This window comes from Papilio xuthus, unplaced genomic scaffold, assembly GCF_000836235.2.
Source record: "Papilio xuthus unplaced genomic scaffold, Pxut_1.1 DF827135.1, whole genome shotgun sequence".
NCBI classification, from domain to species: domain Eukaryota; kingdom Metazoa; phylum Arthropoda; class Insecta; order Lepidoptera; family Papilionidae; genus Papilio; species Papilio xuthus.
The window spans coordinates 1,596,084-1,613,418 of record NW_013531514.1 but is presented as its reverse complement, the minus strand read 5'-3'; the positions used below and the strand labels follow the sequence as shown (position 1 = coordinate 1,613,418).

The window sequence follows — 17,335 nt, the reverse complement described above, 5'->3', positions numbered from 1 at the left end:
TCACCTATAGGGTTCTCGCCAACTTGAGACTAAACTTCCCACACGCCTTTATATTTTAGCTACTAGCTCTTTACTATTTATCATCAAATCTCCTTTCATAATTGGCATTATCAAAATGAATTTATTTTAAATCATTGGTTTATTTTGAAATAAATTGGAATAAAGAAAGGTGTTAAAGCGCATGTCGAAAATTTATGACCGCGCACCCATTTCGCATTGGCTAGTTAGTTGCCAGCTTGTAAACCCCGTCCGACAAAGCCGTCTCGCATTCGGGTGCGGTCCAGTGTAGTTCCTGCAGCACAGGATAACTATTTCTCGACGAAAATATTTACAAAGGGGTAAGTTATTTCTTAAATATTGCTGTTATTGCCTTATTATATCTTTGTCATTGTTTTGTTGCATGTATTTAATTAAGATTGTGCTTTCATTTTATTTATAGCGGATTTTTCGTTGAATTCAGTTTAACCTTTGTAACTCGCCTACACATATGAAGGTTTCAACAGCGATCAATACAGGCTCTTATGGATAGTCTATAAATATATTTGAGAAGGAGCTGGTGAACCAATATTTGTAGGTTTATTTCTTATCACATCTATATTTAGTGTTTCGTTTATAAATACTAGTTTTATGTTTTATATTCTAGAATTTAAAAAAATCACATAGCAACTAATAAATCATACGTCTTTTTCATTTAGCTTCGATTTTATTTAACAATAATAAAAAACAAATTTTACTTCTTTTCAGATTTCGAAAACCCAAAATGAGTGAACTAAAATCTGGAGCTCCAAATGATAGGGACAATAATGATAACAAGGGTAATCCTAAACTTCAGGGCGACAACAATGAAGCAAAGAACGAAGCTAACAAACCAGCAACAGTTGTAGACCCAGCTTTGGCAAGATTCCAAAAACTTTGGATTGAAAATATCCCATGCATAATAGTAAACAAACCTGATGGTACTGAGTACAGTATCAAATATAAATCTCAGAAACGATTCCAAACAAGAAGGATAAGACTGTCTCACTTGCCTCCACGCATTCCTAATGCTATAAGAATCTTGATCACAACGGTCAAATCGAAGAAGGTGCATAAGAAAAAAACCTGCCTTCCTTACAAGAAATTCAAAAAGATGTAAATTTACATCTATGTATCCCAGTTCTGTAGTCAAAATCTTGTCTTTTATGCTTATTAGTGTTTGACGGGTTTTCAAATGTAGTACTTATTATTCTCTCAAGTATTTTACATTACATTGTAAATCTGTTTTATTCAATCTTTATAGTTTAGAGCAATTTCATATTATAATGTAATTGATATTAAATTCAATTTTTGAATTTGGAAAATATTTTCTTTTCCAGAATCACCACTGTGCAAGTCGATATGCGTTAGTGCGAAATTAATAGCTTTACTTTTTAAAGATATTTTGTTTATCAATGTAACTTATAGAATACATAGAAATCGCATTTCATTACTCGTTTTATAGTAGTCTATAATTCTGTCATCATTGTAATTTATGTTGAAATAAATAAAAATTAGATCACGTCTACACTTTATTTATCTTAACCTTCCCAAAAGCTGGCAACTCATCTGCAGTTCCTGGGTGTTATTGTTTGGTTGGTTCTGGTATTATGGAAGTCTATGGGCGTCGATGACTACCTCTGTATTCCCACTGCTCGTTAGCAATTCTTCTTTTATATAAAAAAAACCTAATACATTTTTAAAATAAGAATGTCGCCATCAAGGAATATTGGTCTCGTATTAAACCTTAACCTCTTTTCAATGTTTTCAACTGCTATTCAAATATTCTTATCAACCAGAAAGTGTGTCTATTACCACGGCATGTAAATGGAAAGGACATGGTAGTAAATTTTATTTTTAAAACTAAGACACAAGGAACAAGACTAATGATATTCGACCAGCACTACTTTAAATCTTAGGAATTAAAAAATAATAATTAAAAACTATTTATAATTTAATTAGTTATCATTTTATTATAAGCATGTTCAAATTATGTTTGATTTAAGGAAAGAAATAGTTCCTTTCAGCGTTTCTTACTTTCAACAAAAGATGGCATTACTGACTAGATTAGAAAAGAAAAACAGATATTTTGTTAAGTCTTAATTGTGTATTACTATAATAGATGGCGGCACCAAGTTAAGGGAAAAAGACAACCAAAGATTATAAAGGCTTAAGTTGATATTGATAATTATGATAAATGTATATTAAAAAAATAGCATTAAATTTTATCCATGATTTATTGTTTAATAATTCGTAATAAAGATCTTTAACAGTAAAAAAAGAAAATTGTTCCAATAAATAAACAAATCTGTGAAAACATACAGAAGTCAGATACAAAAATAAAAGTATGAGGAATAATGAAAATAAAACTAAATATATTTTTAACACCATTTATTTTAATTATATCGAACAACTATTAAAAACACATAATACATATTTTTTGGGAGAAAATGATAATTCGGCCGACATCGCGTTGGTGCACTGAACAATGATTAAACTTCCTACGTAATTTCAAGGAGAATCAAATTATGTTTCTACTATATTATGTTTACACACATTGCACAACGGAAAATAACTTAACTTGTATTTTATCTACACCACATCGATACATTAATAGTAATAGAAAGATAATTAAAATTTTTTAAATTTTTTGAAGGGGACAGTATAGTTCAGTTTTCGTTCTGCTTTATTTCTAAGGGGCGGTTTAGGTTGAGCTTGCCCTTCATTGCTTGAAGTGGGGAGTACAACTTCAGTTTTAGTAGATTCGTTACCATCAGTGGATTCTGCGTGGCTTGAGATGTTCTCAGTTCCTTCATCATTGGATTTTTGGTAAGTTGTCTGTTCGGAGCTAGAACTGTCATTTGTATCTTCGTCGCTTGAACTTTCGTTTTCCTCTTTCTCGGATTCATTTTTGGTTTTACTACATTCACCCCCATAATGACTGGTTGTCTTTACCTGGCTTAAGATGTAATTTGTGTCTCCATAACTTGAACTGAGGTCTGGTTTTTTTTCCTCTGGGACGATAGATGCATCTTTAGTTTTACTCGTTTCACCGCCATCGTTGGAAGCTAACTTGCTTAGGACGCAATCTTCTTCATCGCTAGAATCGATGTTATCGTCAATTACCATTTTCTGTGGTTTTTTACTTTCAGTTTCTTTCATTACATTTATCCCAACGTTCTTCTTCATGACAGTTTCATTACCAATATCTGTATTAACTTCATCATTGTCAGAATCAGCGTCATGATTTGATTCAGAATTATCCGATGAAGCAGACCCGTCTTTATCAGTGATGTCGTCGTCTGAAAATGTTAATAGATCATATGGATCGTTGCTGCCATCTTTATTCGTGTCATTGAAAAGTTGACGATAGCATGGGCCACGTCCTGACGAAGTCTGAGGTTCACTTTTACAAGTCGAATCTGGCTGAGTACCATCCTTACTTGTTGAAGCTATTGGTACTTCGTTCACTGCTTGTTCTGAGGTACCTCTATCTTCATTTGCTGTAATATTCATAGAGTCATCGCTCTGATCGTTCTGTGGTTCTGTTTGTTTAGAGGACGTTGCTTCAGTCATTCTGACTCTTCTAATTTTTCGATTGACTTTATGACCTGTGAAATAAAAATTGACATGAATTTAACAAACCATAAAACCTATTTTACCAGTGGTAGAGCCCACTTTAACATCTTCGCAAGAGTTGGCCCGGCTCATCCTGTGAAATACCACCACACAGAATGTAGGCGTGAAGTGAAAGTCATTCCGCGTTTCGTCTGATGAGTTTGCGTTCCTTGCGTGCTCTTTTTCTTATAAGGAAAGGATGGGAACTGGAAGTGGACTTTCGGATGAGAGGGTGCATGGGAAGGGAAAATATTTTCTTAATGTGCGATTAAAGGTAGGCAACGCATATGCAATTGCGTATGTATGTGGGCAATGGTCACTTCGCTATTACAGCGATTTCAGGTGGCCGCTCGCTAGTTTGAAAAAAAAATGGATTATTTTGTAAATTGCGTCGACATGAATAATATTTCAATGAGTAGAAAAAGTTAAATCTTATCAATAGTTATGCTATAGTAAAGTATCTGTTTATGTTGATCTTAATTTAGCACATTGAAAACACGACGGACAACTAAATATTTCATAAGCTGCGCTCAGTTTACATTTTTCCGACGGCCGACGGCAAATGGCTTTACGGTTTAACAATTTCTTAAAAATTAAAGCTGAAACTTTGGTGATCCTACATTAAATAAAACGTAGTATTCTTAAGATTTTAATGCTTTTTATAAATAAAAACCAAAGATTTAAAAAAAAAACATTTTTTTGTAATTTTTTCATAATACTACAACAAATTAATAATACATATTCGATAAGAAATTTAAACAAACAAAAATATAAAAAATGCAGTTTCTCTCCTATCATAGTATATTTTAACATAGTTTTAAAATGACGCCTAAAATAAATTCAATTTTATTTATATTTTCAAAGTCGGATAAAATCAAGCTAGCGTATGTTTATATCAAAAATACGATATTAGATTCCTAACTTATCACTAAAACAACACTTTTTTTACAACAAAGTAACACACACTTGTGGAATATCTTTTTATAAATAACCTAAATAAACCTCTATTATTATATCAATTACAAACAGATAAGGTAAAAATAGTAACAAACTCAAGAGAAAACTTACCACTATGACACTTTAGAGTCGAAAAACTTGTATCACTTCCTTTATGAAAATTTCAATAGAAATATAAGGAGACCGGCCGCGATGCCTTACCCAAAGGTTCTGGCGGACGCACTCCGGTTTCATGACATCTACACAAAGCTTCAGCCAATAGGGCGCTGTTTTCATACTGGATGCCCGTCATGCGCAGTAGTGTTTGATGCCTTTTATTTTCTCCCTTATTAAGATCGAAAATTTGATCATACTGTACAAATAGGTAGCTTATTATTATATCAACAGCAAACAAGTCTGTTAAATAATAAATCTGTTGTTACTCGTAGGAATGGAAACATTTTATAAAAAGGTTACTGCGTCGTATTTTTGTCTCAGGGGCAAGCCTGTATGCATGTACTACCTATGTTTATGTTTTTAATATCTTGCTCTAAGGGCTTTGTACAGCGTTCTATTTCGATATATGGACAGAAAATTTTATTTGAAGTTAATAAAATAAAACACTCGATAAATTTTTAATAGTTTTATTTTCTTTCATTTTACTACAGGTGCTACTTATATTATATTTTTTAAAACATCGTTTAAGAAAAATCAAGCATTTTCTTTATGTTATATTATGGAAAATTTTATTCCTGTTTATACTAACTCCAGTTCTGATTTAATTATAATTGTGTAGTATTTTAATTTTTTTTGTAAAAAGATATATATTAAGAATAATCCTTAGCGCTTTGTTACAATACATATATTTTTAGATATTGAATATTAAGTGGAGTCAGTAACTTTAAATTGCATTCAAGTTGTTTAGCGGTCCGGATTATTTTCTTCATTCTTGACACGTTTTCGTGGTCTCGCTTTTATTTTAAATAATGCTCTTTTTTGATCATTATTTTCCTCGTCGGCTACATTTTTTTTATCACTGCTTTCATCATCAGTTATTGGTTTTAATGTTTCAATTTCTTCAACGGATAAAGCTGTATCGGTCGATTCACCGTTATCGTTGTCTGTATTTGAGTTATCTTGATTATCAGGAGACGTATCATCTCTGTCGTTATTATCAACATCGCTTTCTTCTTCACAACCGTCGTCAGATTCGTAGTCATCCGATGATGGGATATTTGGTATATCATTCTGGTTACTACGCATACTAATCCTTGTAGTAAAAGTGGATGACGTAGAAGTCATTTCCACTGATATATTCTGTGCAGTATCACCAAGATTTTGAATGCACACCATCATTGTGTTATTATTATTGATGGCGTTGTCATCGTTATTGTTATTTCTGAAAATGTGTAACACTCTACGTGTGCAACTCGTTGAACTAATTCTGAACTCATCATTCTCACCGAGTTCTTGTTCTGATGATGTGGGCGTTTCTCCCGTCATTCTGGACTACAATCTGAAAAAAAAATTATAAGTTTTATGTCTTTTATTCTTGAAAATTTTCACTGTGTTTCATTTTAAATGACAAGTTATGTTTTGATGTATTATGCTAATGAATTCGCTCAATGCGCAATTTGCTAAATGACAAACTGGCGACTTTCGCAATTTGCCTGTGACATGTACACTGATAAATAGTAATTTTATATGCGCATCTGTAAATTGAAAATCCAAACAAGAAATTTTTGTTTATTTTAAACATATTTAGACAAGTTGCATCTATTCAGAATTAAAGCTTTTCTTTTTAATACTATCAAAATAAGTTTAAAAGATGACTTACCTCTTTAAAACTATATTTTAGGGAAGTCGTTTTCCAAAAACAGGACTCGATATGGACAAGAACCGCTCGCGTTGCCGTTCCCAAAGCCTCTGGCGGGCAGTGCTAATTTTCATGATATTTAGAACAAGCTTCAGCCAATAGGGTAGCTTTTCGCGTTTACTCGACATGCGCCACGTTAAGGTGAGTTTCCACTGTCCTATCGTCTGCATTAAGACAATATTACCATCCCTCTTATTCTCGTGGGAAAAACAGAGATAACAGTTTTCGAATACACATGTCACGCTATTTGAAAATCACTATAACTTAATTCTGACATACTCTTTTTTTGTTTTTATATCAATTTAATTACGATGACATGACAATTGTTTAAAACCTTATCTAGCTGGTGACAGCTATTATGAATTTATGGCATTTGAATCTGTAAAGATAATTAATTAGGGTTTTGCTTCTGAACTTTGAAGGGAGATGATGTGATATAATTTTCGGAATTCCGTCTCTGCTGTAAGAAATTTAACAAAAACATTCCTTTACTGTTATTACTCCGAATTCAAATGAATCCGATACCTTGTTTGTGACTGTTAGCGTCTCGAGCTACCTTTGCATAATACTTGACCTCGGATACTGTATAATTTCTTTAAAATTAAATCAATGCGTCAACATTATTCGTATTATGGTTAATGTGACCGTCCGTAGTCTGGTGCAAGATTTTGAATCAGTTTGAATAAATTTGACGATGAGAAAAGATTTACTCATTTATCTATGTAAGATAAATGAGTAAATTACATTATAATAACGAAAGAGTGCGATATAAATGGATTAAAGCATTTTATTCTGCGTATTATTCCAACAGACACAACTAAAAAAATCCTGAAAAAGTTTTTTTTTATTATGTACGTATGTATAAATATTTCAAAACGTTTTATTCCATTAATATTGAAGATATATTTCAAAGTTTTTGGTAAATAAGAAACAGATTAAACATTTTCTGATTATTTATTTATAGGTACAAACACATCAGTGATTCAACTGATTTAAATCGCATAAGTGAGTGCGGCGCGAAACGTTTGCTACAAATCTTGCAACTTTGTAATACCAGATTTGTAACAAATCCTTTGTCTTTTGAATGCTATTTTAAACTTATAGAGACTTACTATAAAAAAATTAAACAATATTTCAAATAAATTTTAGCTTAAACATACGTCAACTTTTTATACCGAGACTATAACGCCCAGATTGGATTTTTGATAAATCATGGTTATTGAAAACATTATAGTGCGTAGTATAGTGCGTAGGCTTGCTAAATGTTTTCTTGACAAATAAATAATGAAAATCTTATACCAATAGTAGACAGTGATACTTATTTATTGTGAGTATATAACCTCTTTGAAGTCTATAATATATTTCACCGGCGTTCAAAGGGTTAAAACATTTAACTAAACAGTATCTAATTATATTTTTTATTATAGTAAATATTTATTTTAATATTTCTTTGATAATATAAATAAAAGGTTAAATTAATCGTTTTGTTTAGTTATTATTGACAGCGCCGGTGGCTCAGGGGTTACAGCACTTGACTTGTAATGTGCAGGTCCTGGGTTCGAATCCTGCCATGTACCAATGTGTCTTTCGATTTTCGATTTACATATGTACATTTATGTGATGTTCTAACGGTGAAGGAAAACATCGTGATGCAACCTGGACATATTTCCGAAGAAATTCAAAGATATGTGTGAAGTCAACCAACCCGCACTTGGCCAGCGTGGTTGACTATGGCCTAGTCACCCCTAACTTAGGGTAGGTTCCGAACCCCTCAGTAAGGACGTATAGTGAGCTTTTGATGAGTTATTTTAGTAATAACTACCTGGAAATAACAAATTAAATAATAATCAGCTTTAATTATTCGACAAAAATACTTTTTTGCAGCTGCAAATCTTAAATCAATACTTTCCTAGCTTTGGTTTAAATTAATTTATCATACATCTATGTTGATATCTTTGGTATCGTGTGAAATCTAAATATATACTAAGTTATATTAAGTTATACTAAAAAGTTACTTAGATGTAATGCAATGTTTACTTTCATATATATAATGTTACTGGTTATAATTATTGATGACGACTTATAAATAAACATATGTAAGTGCCGTAATGGCTGATAGAAAAGAATTATTAATCGTGAGTTTCTGAGACCGAAATATCCCTTCAAAACATACAAGACGTATTATATACAGACATTTTGGTCTCAGAAACCAACGATAAGAAGATTATAAAAGAGTTAAGTACTATCACAACACTAATTTTATATTACCTCAAAGAAATTGTGCATTAATAAAATCTAAATATAACAGAGTACGAATGATTATTTTATATAATATAAAATATAAAATTCTTGTGTCACAATTTTCGTTCCCGTACTCCTCCGAACGGCTTGGCTGATTTTTATAAACTTATATTGCATATTCGGTTAGTCTGACAATCGACTATCCACTTTTTAATCCCGCGACAGCTTCTTAATTTAGTTAGATATATTATTTACAAATATTTACAATCTCCTTATTTTATTAAATGCAACTATGTACATTTTTTTACATTTAATCATTTTTATACAAAAACCTACCATACCTTACATATTTACTTATTTAATTACCTTAAAAGGTAACAAGCTTGGTATTTAATTATAAAGGAGTATTAGTATTTAGTATATAAAACACTTGCTATGTAAAGATTATTAGTACATGCTAAACTTTAATTCAAAATTGTGTAAACTAAATTCCAGATTTACAATTAAGCAGTCAAAGTGTTTCATGTGTTTATTAAGTGAACTTACTAATTTCTTACTCAGAGGCATGATTCGCTCTTTTTTCTGAACTAAGTGAATACTTAATTTAACCCTTATGTATGATGTTTTAACGTTACTCAGCGTAGCTTAGCCCTTACTATGAGTGCTTATTACATGTACTTTGCTATGAATCAAAGTTTATAATCAAATGGTCCCTTTTTATTTACAACCACACTTGACACTACACTGCGGTGTCACACGCATTCTGGAACAAAAGAACAACTGAATTATTTCACAGAAATATATTACTTAAAACTGAATGTTTCATTAAGTTCTGGATTATGTTCAATTATAAACCTGTCCGTTCTTAACTTTAAAACAAAGACAGACGATCACTTAAACTTAGATTCTGCTAAAGATTGTTATCCAATTCAACCTACATTTTTATAGATAGCTTACTTAAAAAATGTTTACGTGGATTGCACTGTAAGTACTCTTAACTAAGGAAGATGTCTACCAACGAATTCTTTCTTAACGCCTCCCATGAAAGTTGAAAACAGTGATTATCAAATTATCATACCTGTCCATAGATCACACAGTTGTGGGCGGCTGCAATACCACAGCAGCGTGACGGACTTGCATAGCTGCTGGTGAGTAACGCGGGCAACTGGTCTCAACAGTCGTGGTTCCAGCATGTCGACTGTCGCTGGAGCCTTGGGACGGCTGAGGACCGTATAATGCGTCCGCTGGCAACACCTTGACTTCACTGTTAAAAGAAACAAAAAAATGTTTAATAAGATATTTAGATAATCCAAAATATTTACCGTTGGTTTATGAGCCCTAAATCTGTGTACAAAACATATCGTCAACTCTCTCATTATGTTTGACAAAACAGAAGTAACAATATGTTTTAAACATGGACTCAGAAACCTGCGGTTAGTGTCTTAGCTATTAATAGTTAATTGCACTTACCTGTTTAATTCATCAGTCTTATATTCGACACTTCCTGAAATCAAGAAAATATATAAAATAAAACATACCATTTACAACTTTTAAATTAAAATTTTTCACACTGTAAATAGATGAATGTTGAATAAGACCTTTTTAGTGTTGGTCTACGTAATTTTCTTATTTTATACATTTGGCTAGATAGATATTTACCTCTTCGTCGTCGACAACGCACTACAACACACAGCAACAAGACAGCAAGTGCGGCGATGACAAGAGCAGCCGCGATAACGGGCGCAGCACGCGTCGCCTCTGTTACCGAAAAATTGTCTGCGTGAAGAGATATCACGGCAATTAATAATATTTGCTACACAACATAACTTAAAAAAATAAAAATTAAAAAAATGTATATTAACTGCCGCACTCAAACACGTCCAAGAGTTTTTTAAATAGTTGCTTCACTATGGGATTCTTCCTTACCAAACATTTAATAATGTTGAAATCGGCACTTAGTCTAATGAACTTGAAGCTTACAAACTAACGAAAAATTATTATTTCTAATAATTAAATTGGTTTTGTTAGCTACGATGCCCTTTATATAAGAAAAATGCACAGCTTTAAATCTATTTAACGACCTCGTAGCACCAGAGGAATTACACTCTTCAACAATTTTACAGAAAAAACAGAAAAAATGGATAATTACTGTAACAAATATTAAAAAAAACATGGATTTTACTTCACAAATGAAAAAAATCTCACACTTACCATGTACAATAAGGGAAACGGTGAGTGAAGTGAATCCTCTCTCGTTCTCCACGTGCAGAATGTAGTCGCCCGCATCAGGCTGGCCCACATCGTCAATACACAGCGTATAACGATAGCAACCATCTACTTCTTCTTTATCTAGAGCTCTGTAACGCCCTGTAAATATTTAAAAACATTATTACAAGCTAATAAAAGATAAAGAAGCAAATCACCGTAACAAGGTTCCCGGATTAAGGTTACGTTGCAAAACTAAATAGAAAAATGGGTCTATGAATTTAAAGTAATATCTGGCGTAGGGACCTAGATATCTTAGAGATAAGAAATGATAAGCTCAGTTAAGAACAATCCATGGACATCAGATCACCACAACAAGCTAAAACACTTTACAATAATAACAATGTCATGATGTAACCAATAAACTCGTGAAGGATAACAGTTAGGGTCTTAATAAAATAACTACGGTTACTAAAAAATCGTGTTTTGTCTTAATTGTGGGGAAAGTTTGTCTTTTTACCGATCTCTGATGGCACATCAAGTCTCCAACTGCCCCACATCCACGTAGCGTCGTCAGGGGCTGGCGAAGCGCATACGGTCGCGTGTACTCGGCCCTCGCCGCCGCGCCACGCGTGCACCGACGTCGCCTCAAAGCCCATCGGCGGACCCAGCACTTTCAATATTATCTCTTCTGATAGATGGATTCTATTGAAATTATTTTGAGTTTGAATTTTATGCACTAACATTTTATGCAATTTAGTTGTATAATAATAATTAATGTTTGGTTCTCAAACACTGTTAAAATCACCACACTTTCATAGAACAGAAATGTATCCAAAGATAAATCAGAATAACTTCATTAATTTAAAATAGAATTTGGTATACCAGATCAATATTAACCTTGCCATCGTTGAAACGTTAAATTGGAGAAAAAGGTTGTAAAGACACAGAAAAATAGGTCAATTATAGCTTACTTTTCCTCGTGTCCAATGTAATTCTTGGCAACACAAATGTATTTTCCGTGTTGATGATAAGATACGTTGTGGAGTTGAAGCTGAGTCGTGGACGATATGAGGTAATCATCATCAAATATCTTGTTGTCGTTAGAATGTATAGTAGATTCTGGTCTAAAATAACGAAAAATGTTTGCATAAAAAAAATGTTTTGTACATTGGATGGAATAGTTTAATAGGTATTTGGGAACAGAAATATTTTTACCTATGATACCACTGGTATAAAGGATGTGGATTTCCCTCAGCTCTGCACTCCAGAGTCACTTGTGAAAATAGATTGGCATCAATTATGTAATCTGGGCCAACCCATGTAACACGTGGTGGATCTGAAATTGATTAAAATAAAAAGTTTTATAATTACACAAAGATGTAAGATGTCTTTGTTCAGGAGCGACTTTTTCTAAACAAATTTTGAATGAGGTCATAGACCTGCCATCAAATAATTTTGACTTTGTATTAGGTGCGCAACTAAGTTCTCGCTTTTTTTTCGATAAAAATATAACTTTATTATTGAAAAATGGTTACAAATGAATCATTCAAAGTATTTATTGCCCATCGCTAGACACAACTTTTTCCCATCTTTCTGGTAGAGCTCGAATGAATTGACGCCAGAAGTGTTCGTCTTTTGAGGCTATCCACGAATCAAGCCATTATCATTATTATAATTAATAATTATTGTCTTTTGTGTGTTCTCAACATATTAGCTACGTTTTTCGTACCTATTTAGCAGTACTTAAATAACATTGTGATAAGTAGCGTGACAAAATACTGTGTCGCATTTTATTAATAGATACGTGACGATGGCCCTCCCTGGCATAATCATATTAAAGTCAGGTTTAAATAATACTTACATTTAACATCTATATCAATTTTGACAGAATCAGACGTTCCAAGGGAATTTCTTGCTTGACAACCATATGTTCCTGTAACATTAAAATCCTTTCGTAAAGAGACATCCATTTTGCTATGCTGAGAGAATTTAAATCTATTGGGTAACAACGATTAAAAGTACCGATATCAGCCAAAATATGCATAAATTAAATAAATTAAAATTTTAACTGACCCGAATGATTCCTTGTTACAGGTGCTAGTATGAGCTTAGGGCCGTTTGTTGCGATGATTTGTCCATTCTTCGTCCACCATACATAAGGTTTGGGATTACCGTCCGCTTTACATTCCAACGACAACACACTAATGTGTTCTTCTAAACTGGATAGTTCACTTGCATCAGCACCCATGATAGATACTACTGGTACATCTGCAGATAAACATAAGCAATTTGCAATACAATACTAAAGTTTTATCGGCTGCGTAAGAACATCTGTCTTTGAACGAAAAACCCAATCTCTGAGTGTAATCGGGTTGGAAATACCGCTGGATACAGATCATTACACTAGTCAATTGTTCCAGGCAGGAAATTGTGCGAAACAAACTTATGTAATCGTATAGTTTTGCAACTAACTATCAAGACGGTTCTGATGAAATTCGGTACTATACTTCACAGCAGGAATTGTTACATTCAGATACTAAGCTATTCTCACTACAAGAAATTAGAAGAGACCTACATATCTTTGTCAATATAGAGAAATAAATTAATTAGAAGAATAAGAGAAAACTAATAAAGTATTCCGATCCACTTACAAGTAACATCGAGCATAGTATAAGAATCTCGGTAGTAAGGTGGTGGGAAGGAGGGATGGTGGGCTCGGCACTTCAGCCGCTTGCCGTGCGCGGACCTGGTCGCTCCCATCTCAAGAACGGAGCGCGCTGCCCACACACGCGGTCTTTCCACTTCAGACGCGTTCGTATGACTCCATGCTGTTAATCGTTCTCTTTCTAGAATGTATTTGAAAATTAATATTTAGATGCTTCTGATTAATCCAACGTATTGTATGGAAACAGTAATCAATGATCATTTTTTTTTAAATTTGCAACTCGTTCCTCTTCATATTCAATTTATTCACTTCTAAATTGAAAACATTATACTAATAATTATTATTTAAACTACTCCAAACAGAGTATATAAAGCAATCAGCCAATTGCCGAGTTGTGTCAGTTTTAATTTTATAAAAACTTTTACTGTAGTAAATTATTAGTACAATTATATATAAAAACAAGAAACGAACACAAATATAATTGACAACGACACACGGTAACACACGCACTCACGCACGCACGCACACACACACACACACACAAGCACTAATTTGCTAACTATGTATATTATAAAGGAAAGACGCCGGTGGCTGTCACACAGTTCATACCATGACAGACTCCAACGCTCAACCTATTTGTTTAATTGTATAAGTGTACACATTTTTAATAAATAAATAAATATATTACATTTTTTTTTAATTTATTAAGTCCACTTTATTGTAAACTTAATTGAACTTGTTCCAAGCACTGCTTCATTTATTACATCAGTTCATGAACTCTAATTTAATTACTATTATGTTAGGGTTTGTGATACGGGTGTACTTCACATGATCATTTTATAAAACCATGTACTGCTATATTTTTGTTTAATTAACAATTGAAAATTGCAAACTAAGCTTTGCCTCAGTGCGATTAGTTCCTAATTTACTCTGTCCAACAAACACCAACAGTATCGGATCTTTGAACCATTATCACGTACTAACTATGATCACTTACCAAATTAATAGTAGACTAAGTTTAGACATTTGTGAATCTAAAATCTCTGTATAAAACAGATCGTCATCCTTGTCATTTTTTGACAAACAGAGATAACAATATATGCTGGTATTTAGGTCTCAGAAACCCACTATTAGTGAGTATACATGATGTGTAATTTATACTTTTGTGATTATCGATATTGTCTCATTGATTTCCACAATATTAAAGCACATCTTGTATACAGAGTAAGTTAATTTTAATCATATTAGTTAAAAAATAGGTAATTGTGCTAATGTTTATAGTTTTTAATAGAATACTTACCCAAGTACCATTCGATGTATGCGGGCGGGTTTCCGTATCTGGCCTCGCAGACTACGGTGGCTCTGGAACCAGCTGGCACCGTGATGTTCTGTCCCGGCAGCACGTGGGATCCGTTGAAAAGTATCCTTGGGGACTGTGGTGGGACACGTACAGCAAACGCGGCGGGTGGACTTGATAAAGCATCCTTGAAAGTACACAAATTAACGTGTATTGTACGATTCTATAACACATTATAATAAAATTCGACAGACCAGGTTTTGTGGATAAGTGCCTTTATTCTATTTTTTTAAAGCAGTATATATAATTATTTCAGTGAACGATATAACATGGCCCTATGAAATTTATGTAGCAAGTAGTTTTTACGTACCTGGACATTATAATTGCTGGCAGTGACCTGGCATTGCCACTGACCGTCGTCCAGCTGCAGTGTCGCCGCACGCACCAACAGCGAGCAGTCACCGTTCGCGGCGCTGTGCTCGCTAACCCATTCGTACTTTCCACGGTATATGCCTACTGGCTGGAAATAAATAAAAATGAAAGAAAAAGGCAAAATAATGAAGCGTCAGATCATGTTTTTTTTAAAGCAAAGATACGACATCCATATTTTTTATCTGTATTCACTAGTATTGTTTATGTTGCAGAATCAAAAACTTTATTACAGTTAAAAGTATGTATAGAAACTCCTTGGTTTATTTGTCATCCTTTAGTTTATTATAACTTCATTTATTAACAATAATTTATCCTAGGTTTTTTAAGACTAAGGAACAAGTAAGGCTGATGAAGACTAAACTAATTCACATATGTATTGATTTTAGCAGTAAGAGTGATTCTATCTTTGACCGCATTTTCCCAATAGGGATTACCTCGTTTCTCTCTTTAATTAACTACTGTATCTAATTAACGTATCGACCATTATAACGCTCCCGTCAGACGCATAACTATTTTGTTATTGAAATTTATCGGCGGATATTCGACGTGGTCGATTCCCAAATGACCCGAGCCTTTTGTTTTATAGTAATGAATGTTCGACGGAAAAAATACACATATCCAACACTGAAAAGTGTTTAAAGGAAGAAAAAGATATAGCTAAACAAAGGAACGATGAACGGACTCAATAGTACATACGAATAGAACGAAACAAGGAGCTCGCTCCGGGCGTATGAACTAAACATTTGTTTGCTGCACAGTTGAAAAAAATGAACTGGAAAATGTATACCTTTATACAGGGTATGAAAGGGTGGATCAAAAGTTCTGTACGGGTCTAATTATAAATACGATGAACATAAATTGGGCTTAATCTATAAGTATTGAATTTCTCGACCCCTATAAAAGCTTACTCTCAAGTTACACCCTGTATTTTATTTGTTACTTGACTAAAATTATTGTATAAAAATAAAGAAAATAACTTATAATTGTTTTTGATTCAATTAGAGATTACAGTTTCATTTACATCGCACTTTAAAAATTAGAAATAATTTTGCATTTGTATATTTTCTGTCCAGTAATGGCCATAACATACTTTTTTCGAGAGATCCAATTTCCGTTGTTCTGTGAACTGAATAAAAACTGACATTAAACATTGTATTCAACTTTTTTCGCGACGACTGTCGTTAGCAGTTTTTTGTTTTGCGAAATGAATCCTTCGCTAAATAACATATGGCGTGGAAGCCGCACGGGGACGTTAAGTTATACAAAAAATTATCAGGAAGTGCGAATTACTTGGCTCCGGAAGTATTTTAAATTATTTTTATTTACGTCCTTTGTTTTTGTGTATAATGTGTCATTATTTTTTCACATAAGACATTTAACATAAGACGTATTTTTTTAACTTTTAATTAAAAAAAAACAATAAGAGTTTATAATTGATTACTACATTTGCATCTAAAAAACTATACAGTTGGGATCCCTGTCAAATGCATTTGAGGGTAACGTAACCCCTTTTTGTTTTGTTACTCCTTGAAATAGTTTGATTAATTATATTCATGTTTTGTTCTCACGTTTTAATAAGGGGTGTGCAAAAATCAACTCGAATCAAAAGTGAATTAAAGTCATTTCTTCAAACCTTAAAAAAATCATCACCCTAGTGATCTGTGACTTAATAAACCTAAAATTAATACAAACAATTCCCATTATTCTAAATCATACTTGTCATATATAAACTTGTAAACTCTCAAAGTTTTGAAGTAAAGCTTATTTTCTCATCCTAACTTTATTCTCACACACTTGACCATCTCTTAACTACAGGTGACTTTCCTTCAACAATTCTATCCAAAACTTACTTCGAAAACTTTAGCTTTAATAACTTATTCTAATGGAAATGTATATACATATATAATAAGTTCTGAATAATTCTGATTTTTTTAATAAAGTTTTTTTGAAATTATAATTGTTTTTTACCTAAGCGTGTTTACACTATTTTTCAAATATAATTCCTGTACTAGGTATAAGTATGTATATACTTAATACATAACTTAAA

General features: G+C 32.8%; 4 protein-coding genes across 4 annotated transcripts in view; 1 reads left to right on the top strand and 3 right to left on the bottom strand.

The window, feature by feature from the left end:
- The first annotated feature begins 241 nt into the window (after positions 1-241).
- LOC106119635 (uncharacterized) lies at positions 242-1,305 on the top strand. The gene is made up of 2 exons (XM_013314690.1): positions 242-338; positions 745-1,305. The coding sequence occupies exon 2, from the start codon at positions 761-763 to the stop codon at positions 1,133-1,135; it is 375 nt and encodes a 124-aa protein (XP_013170144.1). The 5' UTR covers positions 242-338; positions 745-760; the 3' UTR covers positions 1,136-1,305.
- Positions 1,306-2,469: 1,164 nt separating this feature from the next.
- Positions 2,470-4,784, bottom strand: LOC106119638 (uncharacterized lipoprotein SSP0535-like). Its single transcript, XM_013314693.1, has 2 exons — positions 4,702-4,784; positions 2,470-3,626 (listed from the first exon to the last, which is right to left on the bottom strand). Exon 2 carries the CDS (start codon positions 3,589-3,591, stop codon positions 2,647-2,649), a length of 945 nt encoding a protein of 314 aa, XP_013170147.1. The 5' UTR covers positions 3,592-3,626; positions 4,702-4,784; the 3' UTR covers positions 2,470-2,646.
- A 626-nt stretch (positions 4,785-5,410) lies between these two features.
- LOC106119640 (dr1-associated corepressor homolog) lies at positions 5,411-6,485 on the bottom strand. Its single transcript, XM_013314694.1, has 2 exons — positions 6,407-6,485; positions 5,411-6,085 (listed from the first exon to the last, which is right to left on the bottom strand). The coding sequence occupies exon 2, from the start codon at positions 6,070-6,072 to the stop codon at positions 5,491-5,493; it is 582 nt and encodes a 193-aa protein (XP_013170148.1). The 5' UTR covers positions 6,073-6,085; positions 6,407-6,485; the 3' UTR covers positions 5,411-5,490.
- Positions 6,486-9,332: 2,847 nt separating this feature from the next.
- LOC106119608 (kin of IRRE-like protein 3) overlaps positions 9,333-17,335 on the bottom strand; it is a 50,133-nt gene continuing 42,130 nt past the window's right edge. Inside the window, exons 3-15 of the mRNA XM_013314650.1 lie at positions 15,227-15,376; positions 14,860-15,043; positions 13,546-13,740; positions 12,968-13,162; positions 12,756-12,827; positions 12,110-12,230; positions 11,866-12,018; positions 11,412-11,596; positions 10,898-11,053; positions 10,346-10,462; positions 10,157-10,190; positions 9,765-9,950; positions 9,333-9,449 (exon numbers count right to left, since the gene is read on the bottom strand). Coding sequence (XP_013170104.1) covers positions 9,776-9,950; positions 10,157-10,190; positions 10,346-10,462; positions 10,898-11,053; positions 11,412-11,596; positions 11,866-12,018; positions 12,110-12,230; positions 12,756-12,827; positions 12,968-13,162; positions 13,546-13,740; positions 14,860-15,043; positions 15,227-15,376 — 1,737 coding nt within the window. The 3' untranslated portion in view covers positions 9,333-9,449; positions 9,765-9,775. The remainder of the gene's footprint in view (positions 9,450-9,764; positions 9,951-10,156; positions 10,191-10,345; positions 10,463-10,897; positions 11,054-11,411; positions 11,597-11,865; positions 12,019-12,109; positions 12,231-12,755; positions 12,828-12,967; positions 13,163-13,545; positions 13,741-14,859; positions 15,044-15,226; positions 15,377-17,335) is intronic.